This window comes from Neomonachus schauinslandi, chromosome 3 (assembly GCF_002201575.2).
Source record: "Neomonachus schauinslandi chromosome 3, ASM220157v2, whole genome shotgun sequence".
In the NCBI taxonomy this organism is placed as follows: Eukaryota; Metazoa; Chordata; class Mammalia; order Carnivora; family Phocidae; genus Neomonachus; species Neomonachus schauinslandi.
Window position 1 is genome coordinate 148,194,528 of NC_058405.1, and position 24,085 is coordinate 148,218,612.

Genomic DNA, 24,085 nt, shown 5'->3' on the forward strand with positions numbered 1-24,085 from the left:
TCGGCAGGGAGTGTGCTTCTCCCTCTGACCCTCCTCCCTCTCATGTGCTCTCTCTCTCTCATTCTCTCTGTCTCAAATAAATAAATAAAAATCTTTAAAAAAAAAAGTTTGATCAAAGTTGGGGGAAATAAGAGGGAAGTTGATCATTTGGTGGTTTGGGGTTGTTTAGGAAATCTGGAAATACTAGAAGTATTGTGGATCCCAGAAAGCTTTGGATAGGTAGTTTTACAACAATTGAGAACATGTATTTAACACAATGACTAATAATCTGTGGAACTTGATTGTCCAAGGGTTGATGCTTCCTGAAGATGTAGCTATTTTAATAGCAATTTTGAAGAAAATATAAATAATAAATACAGCTAGTTTAGAATTACTTTATTAAAAACCCATCATATCAAGATGATCTCTGAGGCTCTCCCATTCATTTCCTTTTTTTACTTTTTTTATTAAAAATTTTTTATTAGCATATAATGTATTATTTGTTTCAGGGGTACAGGTCTGTGATTCATCAGTCTTACACAGTTCACATTGCTCACCCTAGTACATACCCTCCCCAATGTCTAACTCCCATTCATTTCTATCCAAGGAGTCACTCTGAGTCTCATAGTGAACACTAGGCTGGGTGAACCGTGTCCTGGCCTGGAGGGCATCTTGAATGCCCTCTCTAAAGTACAGTAAGTTTATTGAACAAACAATCTGTGTATATTCACAAAGATTACCTCTTATCTGGCTGTAAATGAGAACAATCTTGTGAGTTATTTACCAGATATTAATTTGGTATCTGCTATGACCTAGGGAGCCTATTGGGTTATTAAAACAATAGAGTAGTTTAAAGATAATTATTGAAATGTTTTCCACTGGATTTTAGATGTGTTTTTATTATCCAATTAAAAAACCTTTAAGATAAGAAAATTTATCACCATGGGTAATCTAAGCTTGTCTTCTTTTAAATACAGAATAAAGTCTGATTGCCCCTCAACCTCACCCATTCATTCAATCTTACTCTTTCTTCAACTCTTTTATTTTCAACAAATATCAGATGCCTACTATAAGCCAGGCATCATGCTAAGCTCCAGGGACATGGGTGTGAGCATAACAAACAAGAGGACTACCTTCATGGCACTCGGACCCTGGTAGAGGACACAGAAGAATCATCAACTTAAAGAGTGTGTGAAGGCTGCATTGAGAAAGTGCAGGTGCTAAGTAGGTATTATCAGGAAAAACTGGCCTTTCTGTGTCTCAGGGAAATCTCCCCAGGCCAGGACTATCTGACAAGGAAGAACGGAAAGGAATTAGTCTGATCACATGGGTTAGGAGTTAATCTGATCATGTGCATTGTGAGACGTGTGTGAAGCAGAATGTATGCTGTGAAGGTCTGAGGTAAAAGAGAAGGTGAGTGTGAGGAACTTAGTTTCAGATGGTCAGTGAAGACCAGAGTGTGGAATGCTAAGACAAAGTGAAATGAGACAAGGAAAGCTAAGGTGATTCTCCTGAAAGGAAGGTTTTTCTTCTAAGAGTGGTGAAATGCCATTGGCAAATTATACATCAGGGAATGGCGAGGTTCAACTTGGATTTTAGAATAATTTATCAAGAGATGGTATAGAGAATAAATGTAAAAAGAAGAAAGATGGGAAACAGGACTGGAAACTAGGAGGGTGTTACCTAAATCCAGGCAAGAGGTGGACTGCAGTACTCTCTCTAGGGCAGAGATGTATGGCCCTCAGAAAAGATGTCAGAGGTGAAGTAAATGGGTAGGGTTTATTTATTCATTCACTAATTTTACAAATATTTATTGAGGATCTACCATGTCCAGGACTTGGCACTTGAGTATTACGTGTTGGTACTGCAAGAAACAACAAAACAAACAGAAGTCCTTGTCTTCACAGAACTTAGAATCTAGTTGTAAGGACAATAACAGAAAAATAAATAAAATATATATCAGAGGATATATTTTTTCACCACTTGATCAGAGGATCATAAGGGGTGAGAAAAAAATAATAAAAGAAAAAGAAGGCAGAGGGCTGGTAAGTTGTGAGATTTTAAGTGAGATCGGCAAAGAAGTACTCACTGGGGTGAAATTGGAGCAAAGGTCTCTAGAAGAGGAGGGAGCAAACCATGCAGCAGATGCTGGGAAGGAGTGATCCAGTTGGAGGGACTAGCAAATGCAAAAGCCTTAAGACACGAGTATGCTCTGGGTACATCAGTATATGTTGGAGGTTAAAGCCATAGGATACACAAGAAGAAGGAAGAGGAGGAAAATGGGTATCTCAGGATAAAGGATATCTAGGTTACTCTAAAAAACAGACATTGAGACAGAACTCTTCAGGTAGAACTCATTTCCCAAATGCATTACAAAATTACCTAACTCCTTTAATAGAATATAATGTATACCATCTTTCTCGTACTGGTAAACATTATGGACAGTACTATGGAATAGCCCTTGCTCAGGGCCTAAAGGCTTCATAGAGATTTGTTTGCTCCAACTCTGAATGCTTTGATGATATTGGGATTACGATCTAGAAAATAAGAAAGAAAAACGGATCTGCCTGTTAGATTTCTACCATCTATCCTCTTTTCTACTGTATCTCATAAGCAGGCTATTGGGGTATAAAATCTGAATGCAACTCTGTTTAATATCAATGAGAGGGAAGAAGTATTATGTAAGCTTTTTTTTTTTTAAAGATTTATTTATTCATTTGAGAGACAATGAGATAGAGAGAGAGCATGAGAGGGGGGAAGGTCAGAGGGAGAAGCAGACTCCCTGCTGAGCAGGGAGCCCGATGCGGGACTCGATCCCGGGACTCCAGGATCATGACCTGAGCCGAAGGCAGTCGCTTAACCAACTGAGCCACCCAGGCGCCCATTATGTAAGCTTTTTGATTCTCGGAATCTATCAATGTCTGATTTCATGTTTATAAGACTATTCTGGCTGGTTGAAGAAGTTAGAAATGGTACTATGTTCAATCTTTTCCAGATAGTGTAAGAGGGGGAGAAGGGTAGCAAGATCATTGTAGAACAGGCTGAGGTTGGGATCTACATATAACTGGATGAATCCCTTTGTGTGAGATTGGTGGAAAATATGAGGTGTCATTTGCTACCTCACTTCCTCTGGAAAACCCATCTTGAGACCTAGAGAAGGAATCATGTGCCCTTCAAATGTTTTGGTACCACCTTTATCGTAGAATTTATCACTCTGAGTTGAAATTGCTTCTTGTCAGCCCTCCAGACCAGATTGTAGACTTCCTAAAGACATGGATCAGGTCTGTTTTATCACCAAGCCCTGTACGTAGCATAATGCTCAGCACATAATAGGCACTCAATAAATACATGTTTAATTCATGAATGAGGGCATGGACCAGTTCAACAGCCATATCTCTGTGGTAGGATCAACTAAAATCTACCAACTTTTTCTTTTTCCACATCAACTACTACTCTACAGCCATATTTCTCTTCACTATATTTTTGTGCAATCAGTTTTTGATGATTGCCTTTATATTAATCTCTTACACAACTTTTTTATGTTGATTTCAGCCACCATCACTATACTTTGAGATTTTTATTTTAATCCTAATGCTATCGTGCAACACGGAGCTTTGTATCACCTACAAACTTGATAAGAATTTCTGCTATGACTATTAGTCATTATTTTATAGGCATATTAATTAAACTTCGTTCATACCTCCCATTTCAATATCATCCCACGAAGATGTCTTCACTTCCCTGACAAAGTACAGTATGAGAGACTTTGCCAAAATGCACCGACATGAACTCTGTAGTGTCAGAAAGAGAACCAGCATCTCTAAATTAGCCCCAAACAGGTAGAATTGTTTAATCCCAAGGCATTAAGAGATTTATGTCCTGTCATTTTTAAGCATTTTCACTCTTCTCTACACAAATAAGGGTTACATCACTGTCAGCACTTTCAGCCAGAGTGAAGCATTTGATTAGAAATGCTTGAAGAACGCATGCATGCAAAACCTTGAGCCTTCTATAAGACAAAATGAATCAGATTCAGTTGCTAGTATTGAAAAATAAATCAGTGTGACAGCCAGATGAAGGCTATCCCTGCCATAGCTCAGCAAAGCAGTCACGAATAGACTAACCACCCCACCTCTGAATCATGCATAATAGCAGTCCCAATATTTATGAAGTAGTTGATACTATTTTTACAAACCCTACATCTTTTGATGTGAATTTCTTTGATCTCTTGGTATAGAAGGCATTATGGGTGGAATGAAAAAGTAAGCTTCTTTCTTCTCTTTTCTAGGCTTATTTCACTGAACTGTACACAACGGAAAAAAGTAGATGTCATCTACCATTAGTGGGAGAGTCTAAGCCTTATTGCCTCATTCTTAAACATCCCATTCTTAATTAAAACATCAGTTAATCAGGCTACTCAAAACAAAAGTGAACTCAAGAATAAAAATATAAATAATAACAGTATGGATTATTCTAGAGTTATGTATAATTCTCTATATTAAAGTACAAAAATTTCTAGCATTACCTTTAAGTGAAAAACATCCACACATCAACCCCAGAGAGGGTTTAAATAGCTTAACAGCTGAGAAAATACTTCATGTGCTGTTTAAAACACACACACACACACACACCATGTTGGTTCTCTCTCTCTCTCTCTCTCTCTTTTTTAAGTTAATTGTTTTTTATAGTAATCTCTACACCCAGTGTGGAGCTTGAACTCACAACCCCAAGATCAAGAGTCACATGCTCTTCCAACTGAGCCAGCCAGGTGCCCCAAAACCTGTTTTGTTCTATTTACCTGTATTTTACAATAATGTGCTATAGGAAAAAGGATAATGTTCTGTTAAATCCAGAGAACAGATCTGTTTCTGTGGGAGCTATTTGGAAAACAGAAACTTGTCTATAAATATAAAATATATTACAAGAGAAAGGAGCACATTTGAATAAATAATTGAAATTTCTTTTAAATTGGGGGAAAAAAAGCATACCATATGACTTTTTTTTAGGAAACTGTTGAATGTTTAAACCATAATAAACTTCAGTCAAATTATGTTTAACCTTATCATTTCATAAATGAATTTATGCTGAGCGGCTGAATGATTTGTTCAATATTAAATTATAATCTCTTTAAGGCTAAGGGTTGTACATCACTTTTCTGTTTTTACCCTAATAAACAGTGCAGTGCCTTGCACACAGTAGGTATTTAAGTAGCGTGATTAATTAAGCAAATGGAAACTGCTGGAACCACCAATTAGATGCCACTATCCACCTAGAGGCACTTACATGAGTTGCTGGAAAGTAATTTGGAGGTAAAAATGTAGAAAGTGAATAATGTCCTTGAAAATCCAAATCTATAGACTGAGAGGAAATGACGCATCTGTCAAATGATTAAAGTACAAAAATGAAATAAAATTTAAAAATGAAATAAAATAAAAATTGGAATTTGGTTAGCTGCTTTAATTTATTTAACTGTCAATCCACAGTTGTCTCCCAGTTTAACTGTCTTACGTGTTCTTCAGTTGCTTCTTGTCACTAAAAAAAAAAAAAAAAGTACATCAAAATAAGAATTTATCTGAAGGAAAAATTTTCTTTGAAGAAACTGAAAATTAACCAAACTCTGTTTTGAAAAAATGACAAAGAGAGAAAGTGATAAAGAGAAGGTCAAGTTGAGAAATGTTGGAAAAGTCTAGCGAATACTGTTCTAAAGAAAAAACTATGACCCTTTGGAAATATTTGTCTCAGGCTGTCATTTCGGGACAGCTCGCACCACATATGTAAGTTTTGTTGGAAACTGTGTTCATTTTTGCGCTGTCAGGAAGGGATCATCTTGTACAGTTTACAGTGTGGACAGGGCCTGAGGGGAGGGAAAGCCTGATTTTTCACTTTCTGGTTTTGCTCGGCTAATCCTAGCTTACTATTGACTACAATAAAACGTGGACTGTCCTAACAGATTCTGAGAAAAACAAAAATAGGATTAAAAATATATAATTTAGTAGAGGACAGGTTCTACTCACAGACTACTCATCGTACAGACCTCTGCATTCCAAAGTATATTCACACCATCTCAATTCAAGGCACTAGATTTAAAGGACTCTTAAATTGGCTTTTAAATTCCACAGAGTACTGAGATTTTTTTTTATCCTTTTTATTCCCTTCTTTTTTACTAACACAACAGAAAGGATACATCTTTGACTCTACCCTCACATTATTAAAAAAGAAAAACACTTTTGGATCTCTTCTATGGAATTACCTTTGGAATCATTTTGCGAGACATACAAGAATATAAGAAAACCTTATATTCACATTTTGTTTTTTGATGCAATTTCACTCAACTTGTTTACTCCTATTTATTCATCAGAAATTGCAGCAAATTGTTCTCGGTAGTCTAAAAAATCTAAGCATACCCTTAATGGCTCTGCCAATGGAAACATTCAATATATTTCAAACAAGTATGCAGTTCAGAAAAAAAAAAAAACTGAACTAAACATAGATATACAAAATATTTTATGGAAGATGAAAATGCTCATTTGAATATAAAGTTTCTGATCTGTTTAAAAGAATTTAATGCTATGAAACTCAACATAATATATGGACATTAAAAGAATGCCTTCTAGAACCAAACTTCCCAGGTTTGAATCTTGGCTCTGCCATTTACTAACCATGTGATCTTTGGCAGGTCGTTGTACTCATTTGTAAAACAGGTATAAAAGGATATGCACATAGGGTGGTGGTGAGGATTAAGTGAAATATATCTATAATTTTTTATATATTATGTATTTTTAAAGATATTATTTATTTATATGAGAGAACAAGTAGGGTGGAGGGACAGAGGAAGAGGGAGAACAGACTCCACTGAGCAGGGAGTGGGATGTGGGGCTCAATCCCAAGACCCTGAGATCATGACCTGAGCCGAAGGCAGATGCTTAACCCACTGAGCCACCCAGGCACCCCTATATATTAAATTTTAAGTATATTATATTAAATACATATATAAGAATTGCTATTATTATTATTGTTGTTGCTGTTATTAAGAAAGGCTTTGTTTATTGTTTTAATTATGGACAATCACCCACCCACAATTGTTTTTCTGTGACAATACCCTTAAATCAAAACCTGTAAACCCACTTCATAATTCATTCATTAAACAGATATTTACTAAGCACCTTACTTGCCAGGAGCTGCATCAGGTATTAGGTATTTAATATTTTTCAGATTTTATTATGAGATGATTGAAGCTCTCTGCCTAACACTTTTTAGGGCTGAGTGCTTAAATGCACAGTCAACAACAATTTCTGAGAATATTTTAATTGAGGGAGACTCTCTTCCTCTTCTTCACTCAACCCCATTCCTTGCCTTTATCTATGCAAATTAGCATTTACAGGCCAACCTTTTTCTTGTAAGACTTTTAAAAAAATTATCTGTTGGATAGTGATCCAAAATAAACAGTTCAAATAAGATAGGCTTTGGGAAAATGTTAATAAACTTGCCTCAGGCAAATTATTTGAGTTTCCTTGCATTTTTTTCATTTGGCAGGGATTTTACTTGGGATTAAAAAAAAAGAAATGAAGAAAAATGTCACCAGATGGATACTTTTATTTTAAAGTGATGATTTTCTTATAAAACCCACTTTTCAAGATTGAGAATTGGGAGGTCTTCAATTTAAATTTAAATTATGTAAATTAGACTGGAAAACAATGAAATCACCAAAAAGCTTAGAATCCTTGGTATTGGACTAGATTCTCAGCATCTCATCAGCTGGCAGGTCTTTAGTGAGAGCCTGCTCTCTGAGGTCAGGTGCTAGGTGGTAGAGAAAAGGTGACCACCAGAATAGGCACAACCTTTTCTGCGTGGAGCTTAGCCTTACAGGAAATTAAAATGACAACTATGAGTGATCAACTAAATTACCTAAATAAATAAATACCAGACAAGAAATTAAGCAGTTTGGGAATGTGTCCATTCAAGATGGCCCATACTTGGGCATTCTTTCTCAACACCTTAAAACCCCGTGTCTTATGATTTTTTACCCCAAACTTTTGATGCCCATTTCCCCCCAGTTCTCAGCCGTTGAAGAGAGAAAATGCGAAGTGTTGCCTTTATCCTTTTTTAGCCAAGGAGAAGAAAATTTAATGGGCACCAGTGTAGTGCTAGGAACAACAAGCAGGAAAGCTAACACCATGATGGGTACACAGAGGTGCGCAAGGTAGCTGTCACGACTGCTGTTGTTTCTTCCCGTTCACTTGTCACCCTTTCTTCTTGTGAACAGCCAGGGAGGATTTTGCTAACTAGTATTGACTGCATCATTAACAATTTGGTGAAGTTCCAAAATCCACAGCCCCTAGAAATTTTCCTGGATCCCCTACTTGGAGAAACACTGCAAGCATCTTACAGCACGCTAAATCAGAAAGGTTGGCCTGGAAAACCATTTATGTAATTTCTCTGCTTTTGTTTTGGGGAATCTTCCAAAGGAAGTGTCTAGAGAATCAGATATAATTTTGAGCAGGGTATGCTAACGTGGCTTCAACAATGATTTTACTTGTAATTTAGCACTCGACATCATTTTTTCCAGTGGTGTGTCATGCTGTCCCAATTGACTGTCTGGCCATATTTTGCTCTGTTGTTTGCTATAGCAAAAAGAACAGATACAAAATTACCATTTTTCAACATGGTGTTAATTTCAGTGAAATCTCCCAAGATGCATCCTCTCCCATTTTCCCCTCCTGAATCTACATGATTTCAAAGAGTCCATCCGTTCTTGATTATATTTTGAATAGGAAATAATAACTCTTTGGTATTTAAAAATAATCCAAGAGTCTTATTTTAGCTATGGATTTCTTTTTAATTAGCTAGTCATCATAACTAGCAAACATATTTCTTTCTTTTTACTTCCTTTCCCCAGCATAAAAGTATGTTGCTTATACCACTTCAACTTGGGAGATGGGGAGAATCACGCAATTTTCACACAATCCTACCCAGTTTGATCACATACTGCCTCCAGCTCCTAACCTTTAGCTGTTGGCTTCCCATTGCCCGTCACACCCTAACTGAAGTTTTAGGACTGCTTGAGCTCATACCAATCAAAAGTGATACAACCCTGATGCTGAATCTAGGTCAAAGCCGCCGCCCACTTTGGAGCTAACCTTGCCCCTCACAACCAAAAACTGGATTCCAATTTCAACACACAAAGGACCTCTTGAGAATACCATTACCTGACTTCTATATATTCTTCAGCATGCTCAACTAACCAGACTGGTTTCCACACTGCTCCATGGCATTTAAATCAATAGAGCAAACAATATAAAGCAAAGCACTAAACAGTCGTCTTACATTATGTGTGGAGTGTTTGTGTTTGTGAAGGGAAGGGAAATTTCAGCATTTTGATTTGATTATTTTACACTTTTTTTCCTTTTTAAAATTGCAATTGCAAGGAAACTGAGTCAAGGGAAGGAAAAGAGTTCAAACAAAAAAAGTGTGAGAACTCTTTTTTCAAGTATTTTGTTCTCATGATACTCATTTATATGCCATTTTTTTGGTTTGTTTTTAACACCCCCCCCCAATAAAACACATTAAAATTGTGATGCATTTCTATTTCAATTATTTAAATTCATTGTGAAATGAACTTTTGGCTTTTCTGTCATTCTCTCTTACAATCCTTGGTAAATTACCTTTTTTTTTCTTTTTTTAATTTTATTTTTTTTTTTTTTTTTTTTTAGTTCTCTGTCTCTTACTTGTGATACTTGTGATAAACACAGAGTTTGGCTGCTTTTAATTTGTTTGCTAACCACTTCTATTGTTTATTTTTTCTTATTCTAGAAATAAATTCATAACATCTGGAAGTTTTAAAAATCCATTATAAATCCAAAGACTTCCTTTGCTGGAAAGAGTGACCTTTCTTCTTTCAGAGTGATAGAAACACTGGGAGTTATTAACTTACTGAAAATTACATGGATTCTAAAGAATACGAAGGAATTAGATTACTTCATATGTATTTTGTGTATTTTAAATCACATGCCACTTGATATTTATTAATCACCTACTATATGCAAGGCCCTATAACAACTACTATGGCGTATAAAAAGATGAATAAACCTGAATCTTACCCTACAGTAGCTTTCTGTTTAGTACAGGATATAAAAAGCTATAAATCAAAAGAAACCAAGAGCCATGGGAAAGGTAAGGAAAGTTAGAGGAGGAGGAAACTATTTTGACAGGGAATATCAGAGGGATTTCCTACATTAGGTGATCTGTGGGTTGAGTCTTAAAAATGCAATAGAGAAAGATTATATAGAGATGCATATTTAGGTAGAGGAAAGATAATTTCCGACAGAAAGGCACCACAGGAAAGGCATGGAAACAAATAAATATAGGTTAGATATTAGAAAAAGGGAGCTATTCGATTTAAGAAGGTAGTGCCTAAAGCAGGATGAATTGCATATCAGAAATTATCTAAGAGCGTTTAGCCTCTTATCGGGGAGGGGATGGAAAATGGAAAGGGTGGATGGACATGAAAGAATAAGAATAAAGTAAGATTAGTCTATTCAGTATCATCATCCAAAGATTAGTACTTTGCATAATCAAGATGGCATAATTTTTATGTGGAAACTTTCTACTTGGAGTGGTTATTTTCATTAGTCAGATGTTTGGACTTAATCACCACATGAAATGTATCTAACATCTGTAAAATGGTGAAGGATAGAAGTGAATTCTTGGTGTGGGTCCTGTAAATTTGAAGAAATATCTATATTACTAAGTGCCTAGTATTTTTTCTACACTTATTTATTTACTTTTCAGTAAGTTTAAATCCTTAAGGGATGCACCATCATACAGATTCTGTGTCCAATGGCCTTAGCAGAAAGATTGCTTCAGAATTTGGCATGAACCATGCCCCTGTTCCCACTGGCACTTCTCTCCAGATCACTTTGGTTTTGTTTGGTTGGCCACCAGGAGTCACAGTGTGTCCTTTGTATGCCTAAGAACAATTCTTGCCCAAACAGAATTCAGGTGCATAAGCACCTTGAATTTTAAGAGGAGCTGTGTGTTCCCACTGGTTATGGAGACCCCACTGAAGCCAGCAAAATTGGACCACACTCTTCCAGACATACCTGCATTTTAGAAACCCCATTCCCAGCAGGCCTCCATCGGCCTCAAGTTGGCAAGAAAGAGAATGCCTAATATTTTAAATATTCCATTCTAATCCTGTAATTTTTTTTTTTCACATTTACCAATACCTATTGCATTCGAGGGACTGTGCTTGCTGTTGAGCATGATATTAAAAAGAGGGTGAGGTAAAAAATAAGAATGACCTATGAGCAGAAATAAAATAAATACGTAAATAAGTATAAATAGAAAGCAAAGCTATTAAAATGGACATTGCCACATGAAAGCTAAGATGCCAGAGGGTGACATGTGGGTCCTTGGAAACAAAAGGAGCCCATTTGCCATAGCCCCCTTCCACCAAGAATTTTTTTTTAAAGATTTTATTTATTTATCTGAAAGAGAGAGAGAGTGCATGCACATGAGTGGGGGGGTGGGTATGGGCAGAGGCAGAGAGAGAGGGAGAAACAGACTCCCCACTGAGTGCAGAGCCTGAGGAGCTCAGATGCAGGGCTCTTTCCAGGACCCCAAGATCATGACCTGAGCTGAAGTCAGCCGCTTAACCCAGGTGCTCCCACCAAGAGTTCAATGTTGGTATTGTTTCATAGATCAATAAATACCTAAATGCAGAGCTTTTTAAAACTTGATTTAATGTACAGACAAAAATAAAGTCTTCAAGCAATTAAGACAGAATATTTTTTTCATGAACAATAATACTAACTTGAGACGGGTTAGTTGTATAAAATAGTCACAATAAGTTAAATGTGGAAAGGCTGCATTTTCATTTATTTTGGGAGAGGGAGTCAGATGGCTCTAAATTTTGGTGTCCTAAAGAATTATTTGGATTAAAAGACCCTAAATCTGGATGCCCCCCCCCCGCACTGAATATCTGAATAAAAAATATTGATAGGAATTAAAGTCAGTCTCCATTTGAAACATGCAAATCCAATGAGTTTGGCTTTGGCCTATCTACTGTTCTATCTGTAGATGGTGATTGGGGCCTTCTTTTTATCTGCAGACAGAATTGGCCACGTTTGAAAAGCTATTGCAGCTGTGTTGGATATTGCTGAAAATTCCTAAGTATGACTCAGATGACAAATTATATTTGATATAGAGTCTAGTGGGATTTGCAGAGAAGAGCTTCAATCCTAAGAATGATTAAGTTAACTGAAGACCCAACAGGGAACTCCTAAACTCCTACAAGATGTTGCATCCAAGCCTCTGTGTCACCTTTGTGGCAAAATTTATAAAGTAATCGCACTGTTCTAGGATGAGTCAATGTGTTAGGTAATGAGATGAATTTCAGTTTTCTATGAATTTTCAAATCTAATTACAATAATAATTATGATGGCAAATGAATCATCACTGAAACATAAGTATATAAAGATGTCATTCAAAAGGACATACTGAGACTATTTCAGAAACTTCTACAGTTCAAACGTGTACATTAAGGCAGTTTTCAGGAAATTGTCCTTGCTCAAATTTTTGTCAATCTTTAAAGGTGTATGTGTGTATATATATATATATATTTAAAAGCATACAAATATTTAAAAGTATATATATACATGTATACACATATGTATATATATAAACATACACACAAACACACATATAAACACACTCAAACACATACGTGAATTCTCCTACATGTCCTGAGTTTGGACTGAATCATTCAGTATAAATTAATGAGTATTTACTAAAAAAAAATAATTTAAATTACAGCAATACTGGAAATTATGTAAAGATTAATGGTAAGTCAAAAATCAGAAGAATTGTATTTTTTTAATTGACCATTAACTCTAAAACTTTGTTCTTTCTCTTCTCCACCATTTCACAATCTCCCCATTAAAAGACATACAAAATTAAGTGCCAAATTTGCATTCACCCAATTCTTAAATTGCATAAAAATATCTTTACCACAATCAGTGACTAATCCAAGTGGAAAACAGCTGAAAAAAAAAATTGGAAAGTGTGCTATTTAATTCCCATCCCAATGAGTAATTTGGAGAGTCATGTAACCTCTTTGAACTTGGGGTAATTTTCAGCTGAAAAATACAAGGATAGAAATGCAGAACCTCAGTAGTACCAGCACATGATACAAAAAGAATAGATGGGAATAAAGATATTTAGTGTTTCCAAAATGAGGACACTGTAGCACACTTCATTTTACTAAATGTCAAGGAAATGTGAGTCTTGTCCGAAAGTAAAATTTCTAGGCTAGAGAGAAGTGGTCAGCAATATAGTTCTATGGAAACAAAAATAAGAAGACAACCAATTCTACCTTGTGGACTAAGAGGAAATTGAAGAAAGGGGTTTTGAAGAATTGGTCATAGTAAATCACTCAAATATTTGCCTATCATGGCCACTACCAATGTCATTGCCTCAATCTTGGATCTGTCTATGGTTAAATATGCCCAAGTTCTTTAACTACAACATATTTTTAACCATATTTCTAGCTCAACTACACACATAGTGGTATTTGTCCAAATTCTTTTAAAGGGAACACAACTCTTCAAGTGTGCTTTCACACACGTAAACTAAGTGAACTCACCCATTCCTCTATGACTAGCAAAGAAAATCTGCCTTGTGTTTTACAGTTGTAAATTACCCTATTTTAGGCTGCAATTCTGCTATGGATTCAGTATATTTTTAAGTGAATCTTATCACAGATACATTTTAAAGGCGCGTACAGTGATTTGAAAGCATATAGAAAATGTCCATAAAAAATACTGCGTGCCCATGGCTTAAAAAAGAGAATCATACATGAAGCGGTAGAAAGGAGAGCAAGAGTTCTCCTTCCATGTGTTTCTCATGATGGAGATAATTGATTTTCTTATTGCTGTTGTAGAGAGCATTGCTGACATTCACTGGCCTACTGAGTCCATCACAGCTGTGCTTATGCATCTCTCCCAAGCTGCGCTTTCCACTGAACTGGAAAAGATTGCAATTGTTGGTTGATAATTTGCCACACTCTCGTTTTGCCTCATCCTTCCAGTCACTCTCTTTGTGAAAGGAGAGCCAGATTAATCAGTGCTTTTGCTGGTGCAGGTGTTTAGATTTGTGTTAAAACTCCAAATGCAATCCAGAGAGCAAAATGACGTGTCGGTGTGAGCTGTTTAACATCAGGGCAGCCAGGGATGTATAGAAAAGAATAACAAAACACAACAGAAATGGTACGTGCAATGCCTGAAATAAAGCATGAAAAGCATTATTTAAAAAAATAATCTATCTAACTTTTCACACTGCAAAATGATTTTAATGAAGAAATTCAACAAACTTCAACTTTTATCGACCATCTAAGACAATAAGATAATAGAGATATCTGAATTTTTTATGCAAGTGTCAAAGACACCGGAAGAAAAACAAATCATATTTCTGAACTAGTTTGAAAGCAAGGTTTTTTTGTTTTGTTTTGCTTTTGTTTTTGATTTTTAAGTATAGGATGAAGATAATTGGAAGACAGAAAGATGTATGTAACAGTCTTTTTCCCCAACATCTCCACTATGATCCAGTAAAACAGCTTAATTTCATGACTGTTCAATAGTTACTTCTTTTTTTCATCAAGTGGTGACTCTCCAATCTAAAATCAGAAGACTCACAAGAGATTGGTCCAACTGATTCTCTTTTCCTGTCATCAGATGATGTCATCTACATTGGGACATCTTTGTGCTTTTTGTAACTGGGCCCCGGGAAGCAAGCTAACCACTATCCATCCCTACAGAACAGATACATATACCTGGGAATATATATATAACATGTGAATTAAGTAAAAATTGAGTAACATGAATTGAGAGAAAGAGAGAGAGGAAAGCAAGTTTAAAGAAGGACAGTTTTGAACTGGGTCTTAGAGAAGTGACTTCCATGAATTGGTGTGAAGCGGAGAGAATTTTCTGTGTACATGCACACATGGAAATGGGTACAGTTGAGTTAATGTGGAAAAAATGAAATAAATGCAAGTGACGCTGACTAGACTTGACCAGAATTGAAGAGCCCAGGTAGAATACACGGATGATTGAGGAAAGTGTGGATTGATGATTAAGGTGTAAAGAAATACTGTGCTTACTAAAAATATCTTGATCTGTGGACAAGCATGTTTCTCTGGCCAAGATTTATCAAAGACTTACAGATGGTATTTGTCGCTCTTTCAAATATGACCCAGAAATCACTCCTTAGATCCAGAACTACATTGAAAAGCTATGTTAATGTGGCTTGGAAAATATACATATGAACATCTAAATTTATATAAATATTTATACTAATCTTTATACCAATCCAGATAACATGAGAGCTTCTTCTGGGACTCATTTGATATTCCATGTAATAAACCCTTTCCCTTCCTGTTTCTTACAAAGCCAAAACATGAAAAAGCTAATTTCTTCTCTAGAAAACTCTGTCCTGGCTTTCACAAGCAGCATACAAATTTGAAATTTCACAAGAAACCACGCTTTGGCTGGCTAAAGAAATTTGTTGAGAAATAGGAATAGCTATTGATGAGTATCTAACTTTTAAGATGCCATTCAAACATAGCTTAGATGCTTAGTGTTTTGACGTTTGCCTGAAATTGTACTTCTAGGACCCAGAGTGGGTGGATGAGAAGGAACAAACAGAGGCTTTTCTTTCAGTTAATCTCTTACAGTTCCTTATTTAAATTGAGTTAGGGTGGATTCTGGCAAAATCCCAATATAAAGAACTTCTAGGAAGATAAGATTTGCAAATTAGCCATGCCCAAGAAAAGGGCATCAAGCAATTTCTCAAAATCAAGCAGTTGTTAATGTTGTCAGAGGAATTGAAAAATATATACATTTAATTCTTCTATTAAAATGCAAGGCAGAGCATTTTGACATATATTCTTAAGTTATGCAAACATGTATGTAAGGAAAATATGTTACAAACTTAGATACAAACAGATGCACACAAACTCCAGATGTGTTTTTTCTTACTTTGTGGGTTGTGTCTTCTATAAGGGAAAAAGACATATTAATCATTTCTTTTACTGCTGAGGGGATGGGTGCTGCTCTCATATTTCAGAAAGGGGCTGGAAAGTGAGGGAAGCCAAACTTTTTCCTATTTAAGGCCAAAGCAAAGGAATCTCAGTGGCTGAGTTTTATGACGGGCCCGGTGCTGAAGGGCAGGGGACATCTGATGGTGCTACTTTGAACTGCTTTTCTTTTCTCCTTTTTGCACAAAGAGTCTCATGTCTGATATTTAGACATGATGAGCTTTGTGCAAAAGGGGGCCTGGTTACTTCTTGCTCTGCTTCATCCCACTGTTATTTTGGCACAACAGCAAGGTGAGTAGGTCTTGCTTTCAAGAAACTTTCTGGGGTTTTTGTCTTTCCTTCTCCTTACAAACAGGGATAAAGGGGAAATTAGCCTCCGCAAAGTTAATTTCCTCTGTAAGCTCCCAACTGGGGAACGTAGAACTGAGCGTGATGGTGTTTTTTTGTTTTTTTGTTTTTTCACATTTGCATAGAAAGAATATTGTCATTTTTGTATTTGAAAGTTTTCTGGTTGTTTAAGATAAAGATGTTCTTGTACTAACTTGTTTTCATGTTAGCGGCACTGGAAACTTTTTAAATGGCTTTTAAAAAGTTCCCCTTCTGGACTGTTAACATCTTGGAATGCTTTCCTAGGCAGTCTGGAAGTTTTTGGTCTTTTGTAACAATTTTATACTCTCTTTTGTATGCTGGATTCTTTGTAAGGATAGACTATTGAGCATTGTTTTCTCAATAAGGTAATGCATTTTAAAAACAACATGAATTAAGGGAAATACACATTATTAGAATTATGGAATATATTTCTATAGAATGGCAACAAGCGGATACCGTCCCGTGTACTTTAAATGGATACAAACTGCTAAGAATGTTTCATCGTCCCTATGTTTATTCTGTTTCAAACACTTCCATGGTTGATTAATACATATTTCTAATAGTTTATTGTTAAGGGTCTAGTGTTTTTCACATGTTCTACATTTTAACTGCATTTGCATTAATGAAGCGAATATTTAAAAAGTGTTTCCAACAGGAATGTTTGACTTTTCTGCAAACAAGGTAAAAAAGATGCTGGTACTGTTTGACTTTAGAAGGTTGATTTGTTGTGTTTTCAAATAACTGTAAACAATGGTTTTCATGTTCTAGTTTCCCCCAAACCACGCTTGTTTCATTATCTGGTTATGTGAAAACATTTCTTTTAACTCATATGTTTCTCATAGTCATGAAAATGCCAGACACATTGGAGTACAAACTTTCATAGAAATAAATATTTAAATGTTAAATTTAAAGATGTTAGAAGAAATCATTACACATCAGTTTCTATTTGCACAGAATCAAAATGTTTACATTTAAATTCAGTTTTTGCAACATGTGTCTGAAAATGGTTTTTGTTTATTCATATAAAATCTTTGATGTCCTTTAAGGTCATATATAAGTGGGGAGGCAGGGGGGGACACCCAATGGCATTGCTTCAGTTACAATCGGCCCATGGCCACGAAAGAAAAGAAACACCCATATTGCTTGTTCCCCATATATCCTCTCCCACTGATTCCTCTTTTCCCTTCCTGTCCCCTCCTTCCCATCTCTTCACCCCTGTTGGCTCTTTTGAGCCTCCTCTCCCTTTTCATTCCTTCCCTCATCAACCCCCTTTCCCAGGCAAGCCCCTGTTTCCTCATCTCTCTTCCTCTTCTTCCTCTATCACTCCCTCCCTCATCCCCAAGTGTCCTCCCTGTACCTCCATCTCTTTTCTTTCTTCTTGCCTCCTCCCACTCTCTTTCCCTAGAACTCTTCCCTCTCCCTTCCCTTTCTGTCCCTCCCAGAACATGCTACAACTCCCAGTCCTTGGCTAGGGTACCAAATGCCTCCACCACACCCGTACCTCAATAAAGACATTTACCATTTTTATAGCTCTTAAGTTCTCCTGCTTTCGGGGCGGTGGGGGGGGGGGGGGGGGGGGTAGGGACAGAGTTGCCATTTATTGGAAAGATTACAAAACTTTGGTGTTTAGTTCAAAAGATTGACAAAATATTTGTAGTTGCCTGGTGGTTACAATCTTTTATAAGCACTATGGCTACTTTTCTTTTTGATCCAACTTTAGAGGGGAAAAAAGTGTTTAATACCTTCATTATTTGTACATCACAGAAGTTCTTTCTATTCTTCTTTGTCTTTAGCTATAGAAAATAATAGTTCTGAAATTTTGCTGATACATTTGTGTGCTTTTAAGCGCAAAAGAAGCTGAGAGGGATTTTGTTCAGCTTACTATTTTCATTTGTCATGAAAAAAGGTTAAGTATTTTAAGATAGTACTTCTTGTGTTCCCTATAAATTTTATAAGGAAATTCTGTAGGTGGATTGGCTTTGGAGAGGTTACAGAAGGTGGCCGAATATATAGCACACTAAGAACAGTTCAATATAGTTCTGGGGTATGGGTTTCTTACATATTTCTTGAGAATCCCAGAGAGAAATAGCACTCACTTTTAGTCTACTCACACAAGTTTTCTGGAGCTTAAAACATGTCCTCACAAAGTATTTGGTCCTTCTACAGATTTCTGAAAGTTCTATTTAATTCACATATTTTATTCCACCAATGGAGAGATGTGGTCTGTTTTATATTTCCTGTAGTTTATAAACATGCCAAATCATAAGCACAAAGACTAGCCACCTAGTGGCTGACAGGGTTACCATTTACACGACCAATGCCAACATAAATGTTACACGGCTGGATTCCATATTTTAGAATGAGATTTAAAAATATTACATGTGTGAATTTTAAATATTAAACACTACTTTCCTAAGGAAATAAGTATATTAGTGATAAAATACTGCCCAACAAACATACACACAAACACGTGGTAATAATATTCAGAAACTTTGGAAATGAGCTTGAATGTTATGGCCATTTTCAAAATTCCACAGGTGACTATTCCACATATAACATGTAACTATTTGTTTAATATTTGTCAAGTATTTTTACGTAGTCCTTATTTGACATAAGTATTCTAGCCACTGCTTATTAGATAGGTGGATAAATAAATAGATCAATATGATTAGTGATATTGCTTCATTAAGGGCAAGGAGATAAACTTTATTTTAATTAAATGTATTGTAATGTTTTTGCTTATATTTTGCTACCCTGATAATTCCACCATGACAATGAACTGCGAGACTTTAATTGCTTTAGAATTACAAAATAAATGGACTTAAGAGAATCCATTCCCTATTACAGGTCACGAGAGTCTATTTTCCATTATGCTTAAGGAGACAATTTGAAATCCATCAAGCAGCAATCAAGTTTTCTGGTTTGTGTTGCCCCCAGAATTAAACATACTGAGTGAAGAAAATATAGCATAAAATCACTGGAAACAATTGTCCCTTCAAGAGGAGAGAATTTATAATTGCTCATGTATTTCAGTGTCAGCATCCCACATGGATTCAGGGCTTTAGTTGAGATTATACAACCCAGAAGTGACAGCGTTAAGACTAGGACCGAAATTCTGTTAAATCCTAAGTAATTAGAGAACACAAAACATACACTAAATCTAGAGTACCTGACTTTTCTTATTTTTGTAATTGTTTCTCACTGAAAGGCAATACTAAAATATTTTCTATTGTCCTAGAAAATATATCCATGAATGCGTTTCTCAAGGTGAGAAAAGGTAGATTTTTTTCTCTGTTTAACACTCAATTTTGAATTGGTAAATCTATTCTTTAAACAAGAGAAACAAAATGTTCAGTTATGATTTAACCAGAAATTATCTTCAGTTCTGTAAAAATATAAACTTGAAGTAAATAAAGTATTGATACAAAATTTTGTGTTTTTCATTCATGATACCTTGCAGTTTTTACCACCCACAGAGTATTCAACATCATATGATCTAAAGACCTATAGGTAAATAGTTATTCTGATTAAATTCTGGAATTAAACATCCCACTATCATAAGCGGAAAGACAAAGCCACTGGAACAGTTCTGGGAAAGAAGGAAAGACTGTGGTCATGTGCCTTTTAACTAATTCAGATTCCTGGGTTGATGTCTGAGCTACAGGTTTATTTTAAAAAATCAAGGACCATTGGCTATGAGTTTTCCCAAGAGTAGTTGAGACAAACTAAAAGAAAAGTCCCTATTTCACACCTACAGTCACTTGCCAGACCTTGAGGGGTCACTCAGAGAAGGGTGCCATCTACTGAAACCTCATGGTTTTCATTGTGGATGACTCTTTGGTGCAAAGTTCCAAAGATTTTGTAGCCCAGTCTTTTATTTTGTAACATCAAATGATAGCACCGCCTTGAAGTCGTTAAAGAGGATTGCTTAAAAGTTAAAGGTTTAAAGATGAAAGATTTGATTGCCTTTGCTGGACATGAAGAACATTTGTAAAATTTCCAGGTCTGCAATAGCTTTTTGGAAATGTCTCAGTGGACTGTTTCTTGTAAAACGGTTTTCCCTGGAAAAAAGCTCAGTCCCATTGTTTTCCAGACTCAAAAAAAAAAAAAAAAAGGAGAAGAAGAAGAAGGGGAGGAGGGAGGTGTGGTGTAAAAAAATCTAGAGTTTTCAAAGGGGGAAGCTTTGCCTGTTTCGTATCAAAATGACAACAGAAAAAAATGAGATAGCTACTCTTCCACAAATCATTTGTTAACTGCAGTTTGGGGAGTTACATTAACCACTAGAATGTCTGTCTGTGCCTAATGAAAACACAGCAGAAGTGGATTCCTTTCAGATTAACTAATAAAACCCTTGTATTTTCCATGACTGAGGTCAAGAACTGCCATTTAAAATGTACAATTAATGAACAAAACCAAAAGTTCAAAGAAGAAAGCAAAACTTAGAATGCCCAAAGATCTAAAAAAATCAAAGAGAAAGGATCCAGAACCTATTAAAAATTAAATTTGTTTTGAAAACTTGCACTGAGAAATTCCTGGTTCGATGAAATGTCATTTACTTTTCTGAAACTGTGCTTTCTATAGTATTTGGTGTGGAAGAAGGCAAACAGGGACTGTGTTTCTCAAGTTAATTAAAATCAGAGAAACACTCTTTGGAACTGCAAGTATGTCCATAATGTTCAAAGTTAGAAGGGAAGCTTCTAATGAAGTTAGAAGATCATTAACATGAGTCATTCAGTAACTAGAACTACTAAGTCATTACTACACTATATAGCTATGATAGTTGAAAACCGGTGTCTTAGTGAGACACCCTAAATATGCTTTTTTGTGTGTTCGATACCTAAGCCTTATCTGTTTGTTGCTGCTGCACCAGAGTTGCTATGAGAATCAGGCTTCTCTGGATATAGTAAAATGTATGCTGAGTTTTCCAAACACACACTAATTCTGTCGGTGGTCTGGATGTCATTAGGGTGGCCTTGGAGATACGTCTCTTTTTCATAAGGTCAGGAGAAAATAAACAACAGAACTTAACTCCAGATGCTATCTTCTTGTTTTGAGACCAGATAGAAAAAATATTCTGTAGGCGACTGTTATCCCTTAAGATAATAACAACCAAAAAAAACCCCACTGTCTTTTTAGACTCTGATTCTGAGCTTGCAGGGCTTAGAAACCCTAATGGGGTAGAGCTTTGAAGTTGGCTTTTTTTTTTTTTTAAAGATTTTATTTATTTATTTATCAGAGAGCGAGCGAGAGAGAAACAGCGTGAGAGAGGAGAGGGTCAGGCGGAGAAGCAGGCTCCCTGCTGAGCTGGGAGCCCGATGTGGGACTCGATCCCAGGACCCTGGGATCATGACCTGAGCCGAAGGCAGTCGCTTAACCAACTGAGCCACCCAGGCGCCCGAAGTTGGCTTTTTTAACCCTACCTTGACCTTGAAACTGCAGAAAGGAATACAAGTGTCAAATTTAGAGTTAGCTTTCTCAGGTTCTAATCGTAGCTTTACTCCTACCACGTAATCTTGGGAAAATTTTTCAACACCTCTGTATCTCAGATTCCTCATCTGTAAAATGAAGATGATGACAGCACTCACCCATAAGGAAGATTAAGTAAAATAGGTGTACGGAACCTTCAGAAGAGTGCGTACAACATAGGAGACACTCTACCAGTTCTGCCTAGTATTACTTTTACTGCCAGTGCAAAATAAAATTGCTGTAGGGAGTGAAAGTACTTAGTGACCTAGCGATAAGGAAAGTAAGATGTACAGTTTGGTGATCAGACAAATTAGATCAAAATGACAACGGAAAAAAATGAGATGTTTACCAACTGCCACAAAGCAGGTAGAATATATTTTCTTCAGTATTGCTACAATTTGTCACTCATCAGTTTATGTTATAATGCAATTGCTGATCGTGAGATATATGATACTTTTAATTCTAATTCTCTAATTATTTTTATTTTTCCCAGGACAAAATGTTAATCACCTTAAAGGAAATTTCTAACTGGAGGCATAAAATCATAGATCTATAAAGAATAAAGCAAGGAAACATCTAGACATGATTCATAAAGTTTTTTTGGTTTTTGGTTTTTCTGGTGGGGACAAGAATAATCAGAATCCACCTTGTCCATGTAAAACAACATTTTGAAATTGAAGTTATCCACCTATAGAGGTCTACAGATATTTCCTTGAAGTTCTTTTAGTCAACTCATCCAACGTATCTTAAAATATTCTGATAAATGTAAGCAGCAGAAACGTATTTAACCAAAATGTATGTTTTCCAAACAGTGTCATTTAAAAGCAAAACATACTTCAGTTGGAAGCTATATACACTCTATATACTCACACTTACAAAATATTCAGCTTCCTAAAGAAACAGGAAAATAATATTATGATAATTTGCATTTCACATCTGTTATTTTTAATTTTCAGATTAAAGAGCACCTTTTCCCTGAAAAGGATTCAGTAAGAAGAGAAGAAAAGAAATGAAATCTATCACTCAGGCCAAATTAACAATTTGATTGGATGCTTTGGGGCATATTATTTTTACTCCAAAAATGGATTGAGACAAACATAATTTATACTTTTTGTTAGTCGCAACAATAAAATTCTATCAAATCAGCATAAATTAATATTTAAAGAATGGAAACAAAAACAATAAAAAGGAAAGTGTTAAGCATATCTAAAAATATTAGATTATGTTACTTGGTTTTATTTTTCTCTGAAGTTTCAAAACAGAGAGCTAAGAAAGAAAAGCTCAGAGTGGATTAGGTCATAGACTAGCTTCATTTTGTTTTATAATTTAGATCCCAGGAAGGAGATGATTTAGTCTAATGCATTTGCTTGTGTGGCCACAAATAAATTTATTTCAGGACTGTACTTTGTAACAAGGAACAGAAACACCAAGTGACATGAGAGGTGGGGTGTAAAATTAATTACTTATTGGAACAGGGAGACCTCATTTTAGCAATAACAATAAAGGAAGTAATTGGAAAAATCTATTTCTTCTCCAGTAGTAAAAATGAAATTATTTGCCTTTTATTTAACATTTTTGAATTTCTGAATCCCATTTTTAAAACCATTTCTAAACGCTGCAAGTGGCAAACTAGAATGTTATTCCTTTTGAGAACAAAACATTCTTTTTCTTGACTTTCCCATGATTTTCCCACAGATCATTAGACTATGGTACTAAAACTGAGGGCCATGAGACATCTGTGTAAGAGGTTTAGCTTCCAGGAGAACATATCACCAACCATATCTTGTCACGCACAGAACAAGAAATTAGAGGAAACTGCCTTTCAACAAAGGTGACTGAAATAGAGTAACAGAGAACAGTCTGACTCTCAACCACAAGTTTCTACAGAAACTGACTTTTCAGGAGAGCCAAACTTCTTTTAAATGGATGTGAAATAAGTATGGCAATAAACAACCTGCATTAATTCTTATTTTTCAAGCATTCCAACTTTCTTCTTTTCCTTAGAACAACATCACTTAAAAAAAAAGAGAGATGTACAATAAAGTGACTCAACCTCTATACTGAGACCTCTGTGGTTTAAGAGGCATAATACATATGGTTTCTAATAAAATTTGGACACAAGAAGCTAAGTAACAATTTTCATTTATGTAACATTGGTTTTAACCCAACTCTAATGAATTC

At 35.8% G+C, this 24,085-nt stretch overlaps 1 protein-coding gene across 1 annotated transcript in view; it reads left to right on the plus strand.

Annotated features, from left to right (window-relative positions):
- The first annotated feature begins 16,154 nt into the window (after nucleotides 1-16,154).
- COL3A1 (collagen type III alpha 1 chain) overlaps nucleotides 16,155-24,085 on the plus strand; it is a 39,016-nt gene continuing 31,085 nt past the window's right edge. The window contains exon 1 of the mRNA XM_021702871.2: nucleotides 16,155-16,360. Within this exon, the coding sequence (XP_021558546.1) occupies nucleotides 16,282-16,360 (79 nt within the window). The 5' untranslated portion in view covers nucleotides 16,155-16,281. The remainder of the gene's footprint in view (nucleotides 16,361-24,085) is intronic.